The sequence below is a fragment of the Oncorhynchus keta genome, chromosome 17 (genome assembly GCF_023373465.1).
Source record: "Oncorhynchus keta strain PuntledgeMale-10-30-2019 chromosome 17, Oket_V2, whole genome shotgun sequence".
NCBI lineage: Eukaryota > Metazoa > Chordata > Actinopteri > Salmoniformes > Salmonidae > Oncorhynchus > Oncorhynchus keta.
In genome coordinates this window covers 61,370,633-61,386,796 of record NC_068437.1, presented here as the reverse complement: position 1 = coordinate 61,386,796, position 16,164 = coordinate 61,370,633, and the positions used below count along the sequence as shown (strand labels likewise).

Below are 16,164 nucleotides of genomic sequence, written 5' to 3'. Positions count from 1 at the left end.
GAATCATTATGTCTAGGGGTCCTAGGCCTTGTTGACTGGTCTGGAACCTGAATCATTATGTCTAGGGGTCCTAGGCCTTGTTGACTGGTCTGGAACCTGAATCATTATGTCTAGGGGTCCTAGGCCTTGTTGACTGGTCTGGAACCTGAATCATTATGTCTAGGGGGTCCTAGGCCTTGTTGACTGGTCTGGAACCTGAATCATTATGTCTAGGGGTCCTAGGCCTTGTTGACTGGTCTGGAACCTGAATGAATGTGTGCATTTATGTAAGAAATCAGTGGATGTGCCTAGGTGTCAAATATATATATTTACTTAGGGAGACGGCAACATTACCTTGGTCCAGGGCCAGCTTTGTCTCTGACCTCTTGGTCTTCCAAGCAAATGAGTATTTGTAAAGATTAAGATATGTTACGCCTCACATGTACAAAAAGGACAAATGCATAAGGCATCCCCAAACTAAAGACTGAACCAAAGGAAAAGCCTCACTGCTTACCAGCTGGGACCCTGAGCTGTGGTCATCAACCAGGCTCAGCAACTGGACAAGGTTTCTGCTGCCCCTGGGGGATGGAGTGTGGCAGTGTATCCTGGCCTAACTGTGTGCTAACACCACGACCTGTGACTGACCATAGGACAATGACCAAGACCGTACACTCGTATCTGGTACCAGGCTGTCATGGCTGTAGGGTATACAGTAAGGTACAGGTAACTGCCAAAACAATGGATGCACTTGAGTCAATTAGGGATACAAAGTATATCGAAAGCAGGTGCTTCCACACAGGTGTGGTGCCTGAGTTAAGCAATTAACATCCCATCATGCCTAGGGTCATGTATAAAATGCTGGGAGGCCATTATTTTGACTACCATGGCTATAGCATGACAAAGCCCCCATCCACAGGGCAGTCTGTCACCAGATCACCAACCCAATAGAACACATTATTGGAGATTCTGGAGCGGCTCCCAAGACCAGTTTTCCACCATCAAAACACCAAATGATATGGAAGAACGGTGTCTCATCCCTCCAACAGAGTTTCAGACACTAGTACAATCTTTGCCAAGGTGCATTGAAGCTGTTCTGGCTCTTGGTGGCCCCCATTTAAGACACTTTTGATGTTAAAACATTTCTGACCAGTTAGTTACCTGTAGTTAACCATTGTAGAAGCTTCCACACTGTGTGTGTTCTATGTTCCAGTGTTCTATGGCTGTGGAGATGAGGGCTGGATCTAACCTGGGTCCAGGCTACCAGCACCATGGATATCAGAAGTAAGTGAGTGTAATGTCTTCCATAGGTTTTGTTTTACAAATGCGTCTGAACTTTCGGGGGACACTTTTCAAGGTTTCTAAATTAATACTCAAGTGTAGAAGACATCAGGAACACCTGCTCTTTCCATGACATAGACTGACCAGGTGAATCCAGGTGAATATGATCCCTTATTGATGTCACCTGTTAAATCCACTTCATTCAGTGTAGATGAAGGGGAAGAGACGGGTTAAAGAAGGATTCTTCAGCCTTGAGACAATTGAGACATGGATTGTGTATTTGTGCCATTCCGGGTGTGAATGGACGAGACAAGATATTTCAGTGCCTTTGAACGGGGAATGGTAGTAGGTGCCAGGTGCACCGGTTTGGGTCAAGAACTGCAACGCTGCTGGGTTTTACATGCTCCACAGTTTCATATGGATCAAGAATGGTCCACCACACAAATGACATCCAGCCAACTTGAAACAACTGTGGGAATCATTGGAGTCAACATGGGCCAGGATCCCTGTGGAACACTTTCAACGCCTTGTAGAGTCCATGCCCCGAAGAATTGAGGCTGTTCTGAGGGTTGGAACTGTTTTGTACACTCCGGAAGCATTGGACTCAACGTTGGCCAGTGGAACCTTGTAGAGTCCATGCCCCGAAGAATTGAGGCTGTTCTGAGGATTGGAACTGTTTTGTACACTCCGGAAGCATTGGACTCAACGTTGGCCAGTGGAACCTTGTAGAGTCCATGCCCTGAAGAAAGAATTGAGGCTGTTCTGAGGGAAAAGTGTGGAGGGGAGATGCAACTCAATATTAGGAGATTGTTTGGTATGTTCAGCGCATTAGGAAGATGCTCCCATGTTTGGTATGTTCAGCGCATTAGGAAGATGCTCCCATGTTTGGTATGTTCAGAGCATGAGGAAGATGCTCCCATGTTTGGTATGTTCAGCGCATTAGGAAGATGCTCCCATGTTTGGTATGTTCAGAGCATGAGGAAGATGCTCCCATGTTTGGTATGTTCAGAGCATTAGGAAGATGCTCCCATGTTTGGTATGTTCAGCGCATTAGGAAGATGCTCCCATGTTTGGTATGTTCAGCGCATTAGGAAGATGCTCCCATGTTTGGTATGTTCAGCGCATTAGGAAGATGCTCCCATGTTTGGTATGTTCAGCGCATTAGGAAGATGCTCCCATGTTTGGTATTTTCAGAGCATTAGGAAGATGCTCCCATGTTTGGTATGTTCAGCGCATTAGGAAGAAGCTCCCATGTTTGGTATGTTCAGCGCATTAGGAAGGTGTTTGTGTGTTTCTAAAGTGAGTAACTGTTATGTTTTTGTGTTTTTAGACGCAGAAAGCCCTGAAGATCCTGTCTGGGCTGCTCCATACACCCTCATCCCTCACCCCTCCCTCTGTCCTCAGCCCTCCTCACCCCTCCCTCTGTCCTCAGCCCTCCTCACCCCTCCCTCTGTCCTCAGCCCTCCTCACCCCTCCCTCTGTCCTCAGCCCTCCTCACCCCTCCCTCTGTCCTCAGCCCTCCTCACCCCTCCCTCTGTCCTCAGCCCTCCGAACCCCTCCCTCTGTCCTCAGCCTTCCCTCTGTCCTCAGCCTTCCCTCTGTCCTCAGCCCTCCCTCTGTCCTCAGCCCTCCTCACCCCTCCCTCTGTCCTCAGCCCTCCTCACCCCTCCCTCTGTCCTCAGCCCTCCTCACCCCTCCCTCTGTCCTCAGCCCTCCTCACCCCTCCCTCTGTCCTCAGCCCTCCGAACCCCTCCCTCTGTCCTCACCCCTCCCTCTGTCCTCAGCCCTCCGAACCCCTCCCTCCTCACCTCCACGCGGCTGGTGTGCAATAGCTAACACTCTGGAAACTTTTTATTTTTAATCTTTAGCCTTAGTAACAACTATTTAAACATTTCCTATTGCTTTTTTTTATATATGAAAAACAGTGTGTGTTATACACTACCGTTAAAAAGTTTGGGGTCACTTAGAAATGTCCTTGTTTTTGAAAGAAAAGCAACAAAAAAAGTCCATCAAATAACATCAAATTGATCAGAAATACAGTGTAGACATTGTTAATGTTGTAAATGACTATTGTAGCTGGAAACGGCAGATTTGATGCAATATCTACATAGACGTACAGAGGCCCATTATCAGCAACCATCACTCCTGTGTTCCAAGGGCACGTTGTGTTAGCTAATCCAAGCTTATCATTTTAAAAGGCTATTGATCACCATTTTGCAATTATGTTAGCACAGCTGAAAACTGTTGTGCTGTTTTTAAAAGAAGGAATAAAACTGTCCTTCTTTAGACTAGTTGAGTATCTGGAGCATCAGCATTTGTGGGTTCGATTACAGGTTCAAAATGGCCAGAAACAAAGACCTTTCTTCTGAAACTCATCAGTCTATTCTTGTTCTGAGAAATGAAGGCTATTCCATGCGAGAAAGATTTCATACAACGCTGTGTACTACTCCCTTCACAGAACAGCGCAAACTGTCAATAACCAGAATAGAAAGTGGGAGGCCCGGGTGCACAACTGAGTAAGAGTACAAGTACATTCGTGTCTAGTTTGAGAAACAGAAGCCTCTCAAGTACTCAATTGGCAGCTTCATTAAATAGTACCTGAAGATGGGCAAAAGAACACACACTGGACAGAGGAACTCTGCCTAGAAGGCCAGCATCCCGGAGTCGCCTCTTCACTGTTGATGTCGAGACTGGTGTTTTGCAGGTACTATTTGATAAAGCTGCTAGTTGAGGACTTGCGAGGCGTCTGTTGCTCAAACTAGCCACTCTAATGTACTCCTGCTCCAGTTGTGCACCGCGGCCTCCGCCAGTTTGCGCTATTCTGTGCAGGGAGTAATACAGAGTTGTATGACATCTTTCTTGCGTGCAATAGCCTTCATTTCTCAGAACAAGAATAGACTGATGAGTTTCAGAAGAAAGGTCTTTGTTTCTGGCCATTTTGAGCCTGTAATCGAACCCACAAATGCTGATGCTCCAGACACTCAACTAGTCTGAAGAAGGCCAGTTTTATTCCTTCTTTTAAACAGCACAACAGTTTTCAGCTGTGCTAACATAATTGCAAAATGGTGATCAATAGCCTTTTTAAAATGATAAGCTTGGATTAGCCAACAAAACGTGCCATTGGAACACAGGAGTGATGGTTGCTGATAATGGGCCTCTGTATGCCTATGTAGATATTCCATTAAAAATCAGATTTTTCCAGCTACAATAGTCATTTACAACATTAACAATATCTACACTGTATTTCTGATCAATATTATATTTTAATGGACAAAAAAAGGTGCTTTTCTTTTTAAAAAAAGGAGGAAATTTTCAAGTGACCCCCAACTTTTGTACAGTAGTATGTGTGTGTGTATATATACATCAACTTATTTTGTAAAATATTTAATATTTTGGTGTGTGGTGTGGTACATATAAAGCCAGTATTAACTGAATGCATCATGATTCAGCCAAAGATGGACTGCTGTGGTTCATAACGAACTGGGCCTGTTGACAATATAAGAATAGTTCAATGTTTTCAGATTTTATTTTATTTTTTTTCAGTTTTAATTTTTTTTTTAAATTTAAGGGATAGTTGTATTTTGTTAGGTGGCACATAGGCAAGTCAGTGAAGAGTAGCCTGGTTTCAGATCCGTTTGTACTGTTGCTAAATACTATAGTTATTGTGGCGTGACAATGAGCACAGGAGTTGACAAGACGACACAGATCTGAGACCGGGCTATAATGTCGGGATACATTTTGTTCAGTGAAATTTTTTCTCTGCTGATTTTCTGTCTGTTTGAAACTAAGTTCAAGCCTTCATTAATGTTCACTTTCGTTTTGAATCAGCTGGTATATTATATTTTTCATATTTCTCTGGTCGTTTTGTAAAGATATTTTATTCTGGTTTGAACTGAACTGATCTCCACAGCTTTCATTGTAAAAGTAGTTTAGGAATTAAATTCCTTTCTAAACACCTTTTTGTGGTATTTTTTTTATATAGAATGAGTTTTGCATGTGAAGTGTTAACCTAGATCATCAGCTGTTTTATGGTACACAATTCTAAAGCCCTTCTGGATATAATAATAATAATAATAATAATAATAATATATGCCATTTAGCAGACGCTTTTATCCAAAGCGACTTACAGTCATGTGTGCATACATTCTACGTATGGGTGGTCCCGGGGATCGAACCCACTACCCTGGCGTTACAAGCGCCATGCTCTACCAACTGTGCTACAGAAGGACCAGGATAAGAGCATCTGTTAAGTGACTAAAATGTAAAAAAGTATAAATGGCTGGACTGGATATTACAAGAATGACTGTAATTTACTGTAGAGGATGGGCTGTTCTCTTCCTGAACTAAGAATGCACTGGGGGGAAAAGGGATTGGGGCAATGTGTAAAAACAACTTCCCCATCACCACAAGAGAAACCTCCCAGCCTGCAAGCTCTCTCTAAAATAACTAAGTTGTAACGCCATTGGCTTAGGCTAGCTGTAGATCCTTCTCTCCTTACGAACTATGCCTCCTATGGTCTCTGTCCTCCTCCTGCCCCTGCCTCGATTTACATGTAGTCTGAACATCTACTGTTTTTCTCCTCATACTCAAAATAAACCGGGTGAGCTGCGTTCAACACCTATCCTACCAACGGGACATTAAAAACGGTAATATCTTGTGTTTTCACCGAGTCGTGGCTGAACGACGACATGGATAACATACAGCTGGCTGGGTTTTCGGTGCATCTGGAAGAGGGAACAGCTGCCTCTGGTAAGACGAGGTGTGGTGGTGTGGGTCTATTTGATAGGTCACCGCTGGTGCGCCAAATCTAATATTAAGGAAGATCAAATCACATACTCATATTTAGCAGATGTTATTGCGGGTGTAGGAACACAAGCATTTCACTATCTCCAACAGTGCAGTAGTATCTAACAATTCTCAACAATACACACACCTAAAGTAAATGGTGTTAAGAAATATATAAATATTAGGGTGAACAATGTTGGCGTGTCATTGACAGTAGAATAGTGTGTGTGAACATCCCAGGTTACCACGAGAATTTGTCTAATTACCACCACAAACCGATTCACTAAGAGGCCATAAGCAAACATGAAAATGCACATTCAGAGGTGGGTCTCCTAGTGGCCAGGGAGTTTAATGCAGGGAAACTTAAATCTGTTTCACCTAATTTCTACCAGCATGTTAAATGTGCAACCAGAGGGGGGACTCTAGACCACCTTTACTCTAAACACAGAGAAGCGTAGATGCCCTCCATTTGGCAAGTCTGACCATAATGCTATCCTGATTCCTGCTTACAAGCAAAAACTAAAGCAGGAAGTACCAGTGACTCACTCAATACGGAAGTGGTCAGATGACTGCTATGCTACAGGACTGTTTTGCAGACTGGAATGTTCTGGGATTCCTCCGATGGCATTGAGGAGTACACCACATCAGTCACTGGCTTCATCAATGAGGATGTCGTCCCCACAGTGACTGTACGTACATACCCCAATCAGAACCCATGGATTACAGGCAATATCCGCTCTGAGTTAAAGGGTAGAGTTGCTGCTTTCAAGGAGCGGGACTTTAACCCGGAAGCTTATAAGAAATCCTGCTATGCCCTCTGACGAACCATCAAACAGGACTAAGATTGAATCCTACTACACTGATGCTCATCAGATCTGGCAGGACTTGCAAACTATTACGGACTATAAAGGGAATCCCAGCCGTGAGCTGCCCAGTGACACGAGCCTACCAGACGAGCTAAATTACTTCTATGTGCGCTTCGAGACGAGCAACGCTGAAGCATGCATGACAGCATCGGCTGTTCCTGATGACTAATCGCGCTCTCCGTAGGTGATATAAGACCTTTAAACCGGTCAACATTCACAAAGCCTCAGGGCCAGACGGATTACCAGGACGTGTACTCCGAGCATGCGCTGACCAACTGGCAGGTGTCTTCACTGACATTTTGAGTCTGTAATACCAACATGTTTCAAGCAGACCGCCGTAGTGCCTGTGTCCAAGAACACCAAAGTAACCTGCCTAAATGACTACCGACGCGAAGCACTCACGTCTGTAGTCATGAAATGCTTTGAAAGGCTGGTCGTGGCTCACATCTACAGAGGGTAGTGTGTACAGCCCAGAACATCACTGGGGCCAAGCTTCCTGCTATTCAGGACCTCTACACCAGGTGGTGTCAGAGGAAGGCCCTAATAATTGTCAAAGATTCCAGCCACCCAAGTCAGACTGTTTTCTTTGCTACCACACGTCAAGCAGTACCAGATTGCCAAGTCGAGGACAAAAAGGCTTCTTAACAGCTTCTACCCCCAAGCCATAAGACTCCTGAACAGGTAATCAAATGGCTACCCAGACTGTTTGCATTGACCCCCACCACCTTTTTTCACGCTGCTGCTACTCCGTTTTAACCATGCAGTCACTTTAGCCCTACCTACATGCACATATTACCTCGACGAACCTGTACCCCTGTATATAACCTCCAGACGGACTCTACTGTAACACCCTGTATATAGGGGGGGCAGGGTAGCCTAGTGGTTAGAGCGTTGGACTAGTGGCCGGAAAGTTGCAAGATCGAATCCCAGAGCTGACATGATAAAAATCTGTCTTTCTGCCCCTGAACAAGGCAGTTAACCCACTGGTCCCCTGAACAAGGCAGTTAACCCACTGGTCCCCTGAACAAGGCAGTTAACCCATTGTTCCCATCATTGAAAATAAGAATTTGTTCTTAACTGACTTGCCTAGTTAAATAAAGTAAAATAAAAATGTCCTCCACATTTAATCGGTACCGTAACAGCCTCGTTATTGTTATTTTATTGTTGCTCTTTTCTTAATTGTTGGTTAAGGGCTCGTCAGTTAGCATTTCACTGTAATACAACACCTGTTGTATTCGGCACATGTGACAATTTGAGTTGATAGACATGGCATCTTTGAACCTTATGTTGATGGGCCATACCAAGGTATGCCAGTAAAGAGTTGAACTTTATACCCATTACAAAGACACGACATCACTGAAGACCTACCATCAGCCTGAGTCCTCTAGTGGCGAGTCCTCTAGTGGCGAGTCCTCTAGTGGAGGGTCCTCTAGTGGAGAGTCCTCTAGTGGCGAGTCCTCTAGTGGCGAGTCCTCTAGTGGAGGGTCCTCTAGTGGAGGGTCCTCTAGTGGACAGTCCTCTAGTGGAGAGTCCTCTAGTGGCTGGTCCTCTAGTGGCTGGTCCTCTAGTGGCGAGTCCTCTAGTGGAGAGTCCTCTAGTGGCGAGTCCTCTAGTGGAGGGTCCTCTAGTGGAGAGTCCTCTAGTGGCGAGTCCTCTAGTGGAGGGTCCTCTAGTGGAGGGTCCTCTAGTGGAGAGTCCTCTAGTGGAGGGTCCTCTAGTGGAGGGTCCTCTAGTGGCGAGTCCTCTAGTGGCGAGTCCTCTAGTGGCGAGTCCTCTAGTGGAGGGTCCTCTAGTGGAGGGTCCTCTAGTGGAGAGTCCTCTAGTGGCGAGTCCTCTAGTGGCGGGTCCTCTAGTGGAGGGTCCTCTAGTGGAGAGTCCTCTAGTGGAGAGTCCTCTAGTGGCGAGTCCTCTAGTGGCGAGTCCTCTAGTGGAGGGTCCTCTAGTGGAGGGTCCTCTAGTGGAGGGTCCTCTAGTGGAGAGTCCTCTAGTGGCTGGTCCTCTAGTGGCGAGTCCTCTAGTGGAGGGTCCTCTAGTGGCGAGTCCTCTAGTGGCGAGTCCTCTAGTGGCGGGTCCTCTAGTGGAGGGTCCTCTAGTGGCGGGTCCTCTAGTGGAGGGTCCTCTAGTGGAGGGTCCTCTAGTGGAGGGTCCTCTAGTGGCGGGTCCTCTAGTGGCGAGTCCTCTAGTGGAGGGTCCTCTAGTGGAGGGTCCTCTAGTGGCGGGTCCTCTAGTGGCGGGTCCTCTAGTGGCGGGTCCTCTAGTGGCGGGTCCTCTAGTGGCGAGTCCTCTAGTGGCGAGTCCTCTAGTGGCGGGGTCCTCTAGTGGCGGGTCCTCTAGTGGCGAGTTATGCCACTGAAATAATAGCTCTGAAAAGACTACCTGAATGCAGTGGCTATTTTAGCATGTAAATCTTGGTTGGGAAGACTCCCCCAAATTATTTTAGATGCATGCCAGCAAAGCCACTACACAATTCTAAATAATACATTAATTGCACTATAAAGGTGACATGGTACCCACAAACTGTTAGGGCCGACAAAGCTGTCCCAACACCTTACCACTGTTACACCTGGCTATCAGCAGAGTCCCAACACCTTACCACTGCTACACCTGGCTATCAGCAGAGTCCCAACACCTTACTGCTACACCTGGCTATCAGCAGAGTCCCAACACCTTACCACTGCTACACCTGGCTATCAGCAGAGTCCCAACACCTTACCACTGCTACACCTGGATATCAGCAGAGTCCCAACACCTTACCACTGCTACACCTGGCTATCAGCAGAGTCCCAACACCTTACCACTGCTACACCTGGCTATCAGCAGAGTCCCAACACCTTACTGCTACACCTGGATATCAGCAGAGTCCCAACACCTTACCACTGCTACACCTGGATATCAGCAGAGTCCCAACACCTTACCACTGCTACACCTGGCTATCAGCAGAGTCCCAAAACCTTACCACTGCTACACCTGGATATCAGCAGAGTCCCAACACCTTACCACTGCTACACCTGGCTATCAGCAGAGTCCCAACACCTTACTGCTACACCTGGCTATCAGCAGAGTCCCAACACCTTACCACTGCTACACCTGGCTATCAGCAGAGTCCCAACACCTTACTGCTACACCTGGCTATCAGCAGAGTCCCAACACCTTACCACTGCTACACCTGGCTATCAGCAGAGTCCCAACACCTTACCACTGCTACACCTGGCTATCAGCAGAGTCCCAACACCTTACCACTGCTACACCTGGCTATCAGCAGAGTCCCAACACCTTACCACTGCTACACCTGGCTATCAGCAGAGTCCCAACACCTTACCACTGCTACACCTGGCTATCAGCAGAGTCCCAACACCTTACTGCTACACCTGGCTATCAGCAGAGTCCCAACACCTTACCACTGCTACACCTGGCTATCAGCAGAGTCCCAACACCTTACCACTGCTACACCTGGCTATCAGCAGAGTCCCAACACCTTACCACTGCTACACCTGGCTATCAGCAGAGTCCCAACACCTTACCACTGCTACACCTGGCTATCAGCAGAGTCCCAACACCTTACCACTGCTACACCTGGCTATCAGCAGAGTCCCAACACCTTACCACTGCTACACCTGGCTATCAGCAGAGTCCCAACACCTTACCACTGCTACACCTGGCTATCAGCAGAGTCCCAACACCTTACCACTGCTACACCTGGCTATCAGCAGAGTCCCAACACCTTACCACTGCTACACCTGGCTATCAGCGGAGCCTTGTCTGGCAGTGAAACGGTTCATTCAGCTTAATTTACTGCCTTTTTAAAAAAAAACACGATGAGCGGATAAGTGGCAATCTGTCATTTCGATTTAGACATGAGCTAGTGATAACAGACGTAGTCAATATAACTATATTTTTCAGCACTTTTGAAATGTACAACAGAATTCTGATTTTTATTTATTTTTTTATTTAAAAAAAATTGTACCTTTATTTTACTAGGCAGGTCAGTTAAGAACAAATTCTTATTTTCAATGACGGCCTAGGAACAGTGTGTTCACTGCCTGTTCAGGGGCAGAACGACAGATTTTGTACCTTGTCAGCTCGGGGATTTGAACTTACAACCTTTCGGTTACTAGTCCAACGCTCTAACCACTAGGCCGCCCCATTGAATCTGATTCTGACATGTTAACCTGAGTTCTGCTGGTTTATCATACATTTACATTTAAATGATTTGGGAATGGTTATGTACTGGATGAACAGTAGCATGTAGAAGATTCTCCCCTTTCTGTCTTCATATTCTGAACAAAAATATAAACGCAAACAAAGTGTTGGTTTCATGAGCTGAAATAAAAGTTCACAAATGTTCCATGTGCACAAAAAGCTTATTTCTCTCAATTTGTGCACAATTTTTTAGTTAAAAAAAAATTCCCTGTTAGTGATAATTTCTCTTACATAATAATCCATCCACCTGACAGGTGTGGCATATGAAGAAGCTGATTAAACAGTAATCATTACACAGGTGCACCTTGTGCTAGGGACAATAAAAGGCCACTCTACAATGTGAGGTTTTGTGTGACAACACAATGCCGCAGATTTGAGAGAGTGTGTAATTGGCATGCTGACTGCAGGAATACATTACATTTACATTTAAGTCATTTAGCAGACGCTCTTATCCAGAGCGACTTACAAATTGATGCAAACACCTATGACAACCAGTGGAACAGCCACTTGCATCTAACTCTTGTTGGGGGGGGGGGGGAGTGAGAAGGATTACTTACCCTTACTTACCCTATCCTAGGTATTCCTTGAAGAGGTGGGGTTTCAGGTGTCTCCGGAAGGTGGTGATTGACTCCGCTGTCCTGGCGTCGTGAGGGAGTTTGTTCCACCATTGGGGGGCCAGAGCAGCGAACAGTTTTGACTGGGCTGAGCGGGAACTGTACTTCCTCAGTGGTAGGGAGGCGAGCAGGCCAGAGGTGGATGAACGCAGTGCCCTTGTTTGGGTGTAGGGCCTGATCAGGGCCTGGAGGTACTGAGGTGCCGTTCCCCTCACAGCTCCGTAGGCGAGCACCATGGTCTTGTAGCGGATGCGAGCTTCAACTGGAAGCCAGTGGAGAGAGCGGAGGAGCGGGGTGACGTGAGAGAACTTGGGAAGGTTGAACACCAGACGGGCTGCGGCGTTCTGGATGAGTTGTAGGGGTTTAATGGCACAGGCAGGGAGCCCAGCCAACAGCGAGTTGCAGTAGTCAAGACGGGAGATGACAAGTGCCTGGATTAGGACCTGCGCCGCTTCCTGTGTGAGGCAGGGTCGTACTCTGCGGATGTTGTAGAGCATGAACCTACAGGAACGGGACACCGCCTTGATGTTAGTTGAGAACGTCAGGGTGTTGTCCAGGATCACGCCAAGGTTCTTAGCGCTCTGGGAGGAGGACACAATGGAGTTGTCAACCGTGATGGCGAGATCATGGAACGGGCAGTCCTTCCCGGGAGGAAGAGGAGCTCCGTCTTGCTGAGGTTCAGCTTGAGGTGGTGATCCGTCATCCACACTGATATGTCTGCCAGACATGCAGAGATGCGATTCGCCACCTGGTCATCAGAGGGGGAAAGGAGAAGATTAATTGTGTGTCGTCTGCATAGCAATGATAGGAGAGACCATGTGAGGTTATGACAGAGCCAAGTGACTTGGTGTATAGCGAGAATAAGAGAGGGCCTAGAACAGAGCCCTGGGGGACACCAGTGGTGAGAGCGCGTGGTGAGGAGACAGATTCTCGCCACGCCACCTGGTAGGAGCGACCTGTCAGGTAGGACGCAATCCAAGCGTGGGCCGCGCCGGAGATGCCCAACTCGGAGAGGGTGGAGAGGAGGATCTGATGGTTCACAGTATCGAAGGCAGCCGATAGGTCTAGAAGGATGAGAGCAGAGGAGAGAGAGTTAGCTTTAGCAGTGCGGAGCGCCTCCGTGATACAGAGAAGAGCAGTCTCAGTTGAATGACTAGTCTTGAAACCTGACTGATTTGGATCAAGAAGGTCATTCTGAGAGAGATAGCGGTAGAGCTGGCCAAGGACGGCACGCTCAAGAGTTTTGGAGAGAAAAGAGAGAAGGGATACTGGTCTGTAGTTGTTGACATCGGAGGGATCGAGTGTAGGTTTTTTCAGAAGGGGTGCAACTCTCGCTCTCTTGAAGACGGGAGGGACGTAGCCAGCGGTCAGGGATGAGTTGATGAGCGAGGTGAGGTAAGGGAGAAGGTCTCCGGAAATGGTCTGGAGAAGAGAGGAGGGGATAGGGTCAAGCGGGCAGGTTGTTGGGCGGCCGGCCGTCACAAGACGCGAGATTTCATCTGGAGAGAGAGGGGAGAAAGAGGTCAGAGCATAGGGTAGGGCAGTGTGAGCAGAACCAGCGGTGTCGTTTGACTTAGCAAACGAGGATCGGATGTCATCGACCTTCTTTTCAAAATGGTTGACGAAGTCATCTGCAGAGAGGGAGGAGGGGGGGGGGGGGGAGGATTCAGGAGGGAGGAGAAGGTGGCAAAGAGCTTCCTAGGGTTAGAGGCAGATGCTTGGAATTTAGAATGGTAGAAAGTGGCTTTAGCAGCAGAGACAGAGGAGGAAAATGTAGAGAGGAGGGAGTGAAAGGATGCCAGGTCCGCAGGGAGGCGAGTTTTCCTCCATTTCCGCTCGGCTGCCCGGAGCCCTGTTCTGAATACCCACCCAGTGGTGAAAAATGTACCCATTTGTCATACTTGAGTAAAGATACCTTTAATAGAAAAAGTGAGTCACCCAGTAAAATACTACTTGACTAAAAGTATTTGGTTTTAAATATTACTGAATTATCAAACGCAAAAGTATACATCTTTTTAAAATTCATTTTTATAAAGAAACAGATGACAGCACTTTATTTTTTTCCTTTTTATTTACAGATAGCCAGGGGAACACTCAGACATCATTTACAGATAGCCAGGGGAACACTCAGACATCATTTACAGATAGCCAGGGGAACACTCAGACATCATTTACAGATAGCCAGGGGAACACTCAGACATCATTTACAGATAGCCAGGGGTACACTCAGACATCATTTACAGATAGCCAGGGGAACACTCAGACATCATTTACAGATAGCCAGGGGAACACTCAGACATCATTTACAGATAGCCAGGGGAACACGACGACATCATTTACAGATAGCCAGGGGAACACGACGACATCATTTACAGATAGCCAGGGGAACACGACGACATCATTTACAGATAGCCAGGGGAACACGACGACATCATTTACAGATAGCCAGGGGAACACGACGACATCATTTACAGATAGCCAGGGAACACGACGACATCATTTACAGATAGCCAGGGAACACGACGACATCATTTACAGATAGCCAGGGGAACACGACGACATCATTTACAGATAGCCAGGGGAACACGACGACATCATTTACAGATAGCCAGGGGAACACGACGACATCATTTACAGATAGCCAGGGGAACACGACGACATCATTTACAGATAGCCAGGGGAACACGACGACATCATTTACAGATAGCCAGGGGAACACGACGACATCATTTACAGATAGCCAGGGGAACACGACGACATCATTTACAGATAGCCAGGGGAACACGACGACATCATTTACAGATAGCCAGGGGAACACGACGACATCATTTACAGATAGCCAGGGGAACACGACGACATCATTTACAGATAGCCAGGGGAACACGACGACATCATTTACAGATAGCCAGGGGAACACTCCAAAACTCAGACATCATTTACAGATAGCCAGGCGAACACTCCAACACTCAGACATCATTTACAGATAGCCAGGGACACTCTGATGACCATGGATGTTCTCTGTTTAGTGAGTCTTCCAGATCAGAGGCAGTAGGGACGACCAGGGATGTTCTCGTGATAAGTGAATTCGACAATGTTCCTGTCCTGCTAAGAATTCAAAATGTAATGAGTACTTTTGTGCGTAAGGAAAGATGGAGTAAAAAGTACATTAAGTGAAAGTTGTCAAACATACAAAAGTACAGACCCCCAAAAACAAGTACTTTACACCATTGTGTTCACCAGAGTTGTTGGCAGAGAATTGAATGTTCATTTTTCTACCATAAGCCACCTCTGTCATTTTAGAGAATTTGGCAGTACGTCCAACAAGGCCTCACAACCGCAGACCACGACCTCCACATCTGGCTTCTTCACCTGCGGGATCGTCTCAGACCAGCCACCTGGATAGCTGATGAAACTTGAGTATTTCTGTCTGTAATAAAGCCCTTTTGTGGGGAAAATTCATTATGGCTGTCTGGGCCTGGCTCCCTAGTAGGTGGGCCTATGCATGGCTGTGGCCCTGCCCAGTCATGTGAAAAAAATCATCAATTGTCTTGACTGCACCACATCCTTGTAAAGAAGCTAGCTAGCTACATTAGCCAGCTTAGTTAGCCTAGCCATCTAGCTTGTTGATGTAGCAAGGCTAATTGAGGATATTTTGAGGCGTCCTTGTCTACAACAACTCTATTCATATGAAACAACAGCCCACCTGTTGGTTGGATCATTGTAGCCGACTCCTTCTCATTTAGCCAACCTAATTCAGTCATTTTAATTACATTTTGTATTGATTAGAAATCTAGAAGAAAAAAACTACTTGAATGAGGAGGTGTGTCCAAACTTTTGACTGGTTGGTTCAGAATCGCCGTTATAATCATTGACCAGTAAGGAGAATTAAGTAAAAACACGAGTCCCATCTCCATCCACGGCTAATTTAGGAAAGGGACAACTTTAGCTAGCTAGCCACCGGAGGACAACAACACAACGAGATGCAACAATTCAAGTTGTTTCTTTCAATGACGTATTGCTCTCAATGCGATTTGATTGGAGTGGCTTCTCTTGACACTTGTTTTTTTGGTGTGCCAGGACCATTCACAGTTGAGCTTGCTCAGGTTAGCTCAATGCTGATTGGCTAATTTCTTATACCTTTTTTTTTTATCAAGGGAGGTCAAATGCTCGCTGGCTTCCCTTGCTTTCCATTCAATGCTACTAGCGGCAACAATGTCATACCACTTTGGAGCAGATAGATGGTTGACACAGAGAGACAGAGGGGCACCGTTTCACAGAGAAGCACCGTTTTACAGAGGGGCACCGTTTCACAGAGGGGCACCGTTTCACAGAGGGGCACCGTTTCACAGAGAGGCACCGTTTTACAGAGGGGCACCGTTTTACAGAGGGGCACCGTTTCACAGAGGGGCACCGTTTCACAGAGGGGCACCGTTTCACAGAGG

At 46.8% G+C, this 16,164-nt stretch overlaps 2 protein-coding genes across 2 annotated transcripts in view; one reads left to right on the top strand and one right to left on the bottom strand.

Annotated features, from left to right (window-relative positions):
- Positions 1–2,808, top strand: part of kif23 (kinesin family member 23) — a 73,026-nt gene extending 70,218 nt beyond the window's left edge. Inside the window, exons 24-25 of the mRNA XM_052467058.1 lie at positions 1,190–1,260; positions 2,588–2,808. Coding sequence (XP_052323018.1) covers positions 1,190–1,260; positions 2,588–2,603 — 87 coding nt within the window. The 3' untranslated portion in view covers positions 2,604–2,808. The remainder of the gene's footprint in view (positions 1–1,189; positions 1,261–2,587) is intronic.
- A 5,470-nt stretch (positions 2,809–8,278) lies between these two features.
- On the bottom strand, positions 8,279–14,990 carry LOC127908493 (uncharacterized). Its single transcript, XM_052467057.1, has 2 exons — positions 14,946–14,990; positions 8,279–9,223 (listed from the first exon to the last, which is right to left on the bottom strand). Exons 1-2 carry the CDS (start codon positions 14,988–14,990, stop codon positions 8,279–8,281), a joined length of 990 nt encoding a protein of 329 aa, XP_052323017.1.
- Between the last annotated feature and the right edge of the window lie 1,174 nt (positions 14,991–16,164).

Excerpts from the sequence above, each read along its gene's own strand:
- LOC127908493 (XM_052467057.1), bottom strand. The coding sequence starts at position 14,990 with ATGAACATTCAATTCTCTGCCAACAACTCTGGTGAACACAATGGT. Across the intron at positions 9,224-14,945 it reads ACTCTGGTGAACACAATGGT|AGGACCCCGCCACTAGAGGA; the intron begins GTAAAGTACTTG and ends ACCCGCCACTAG.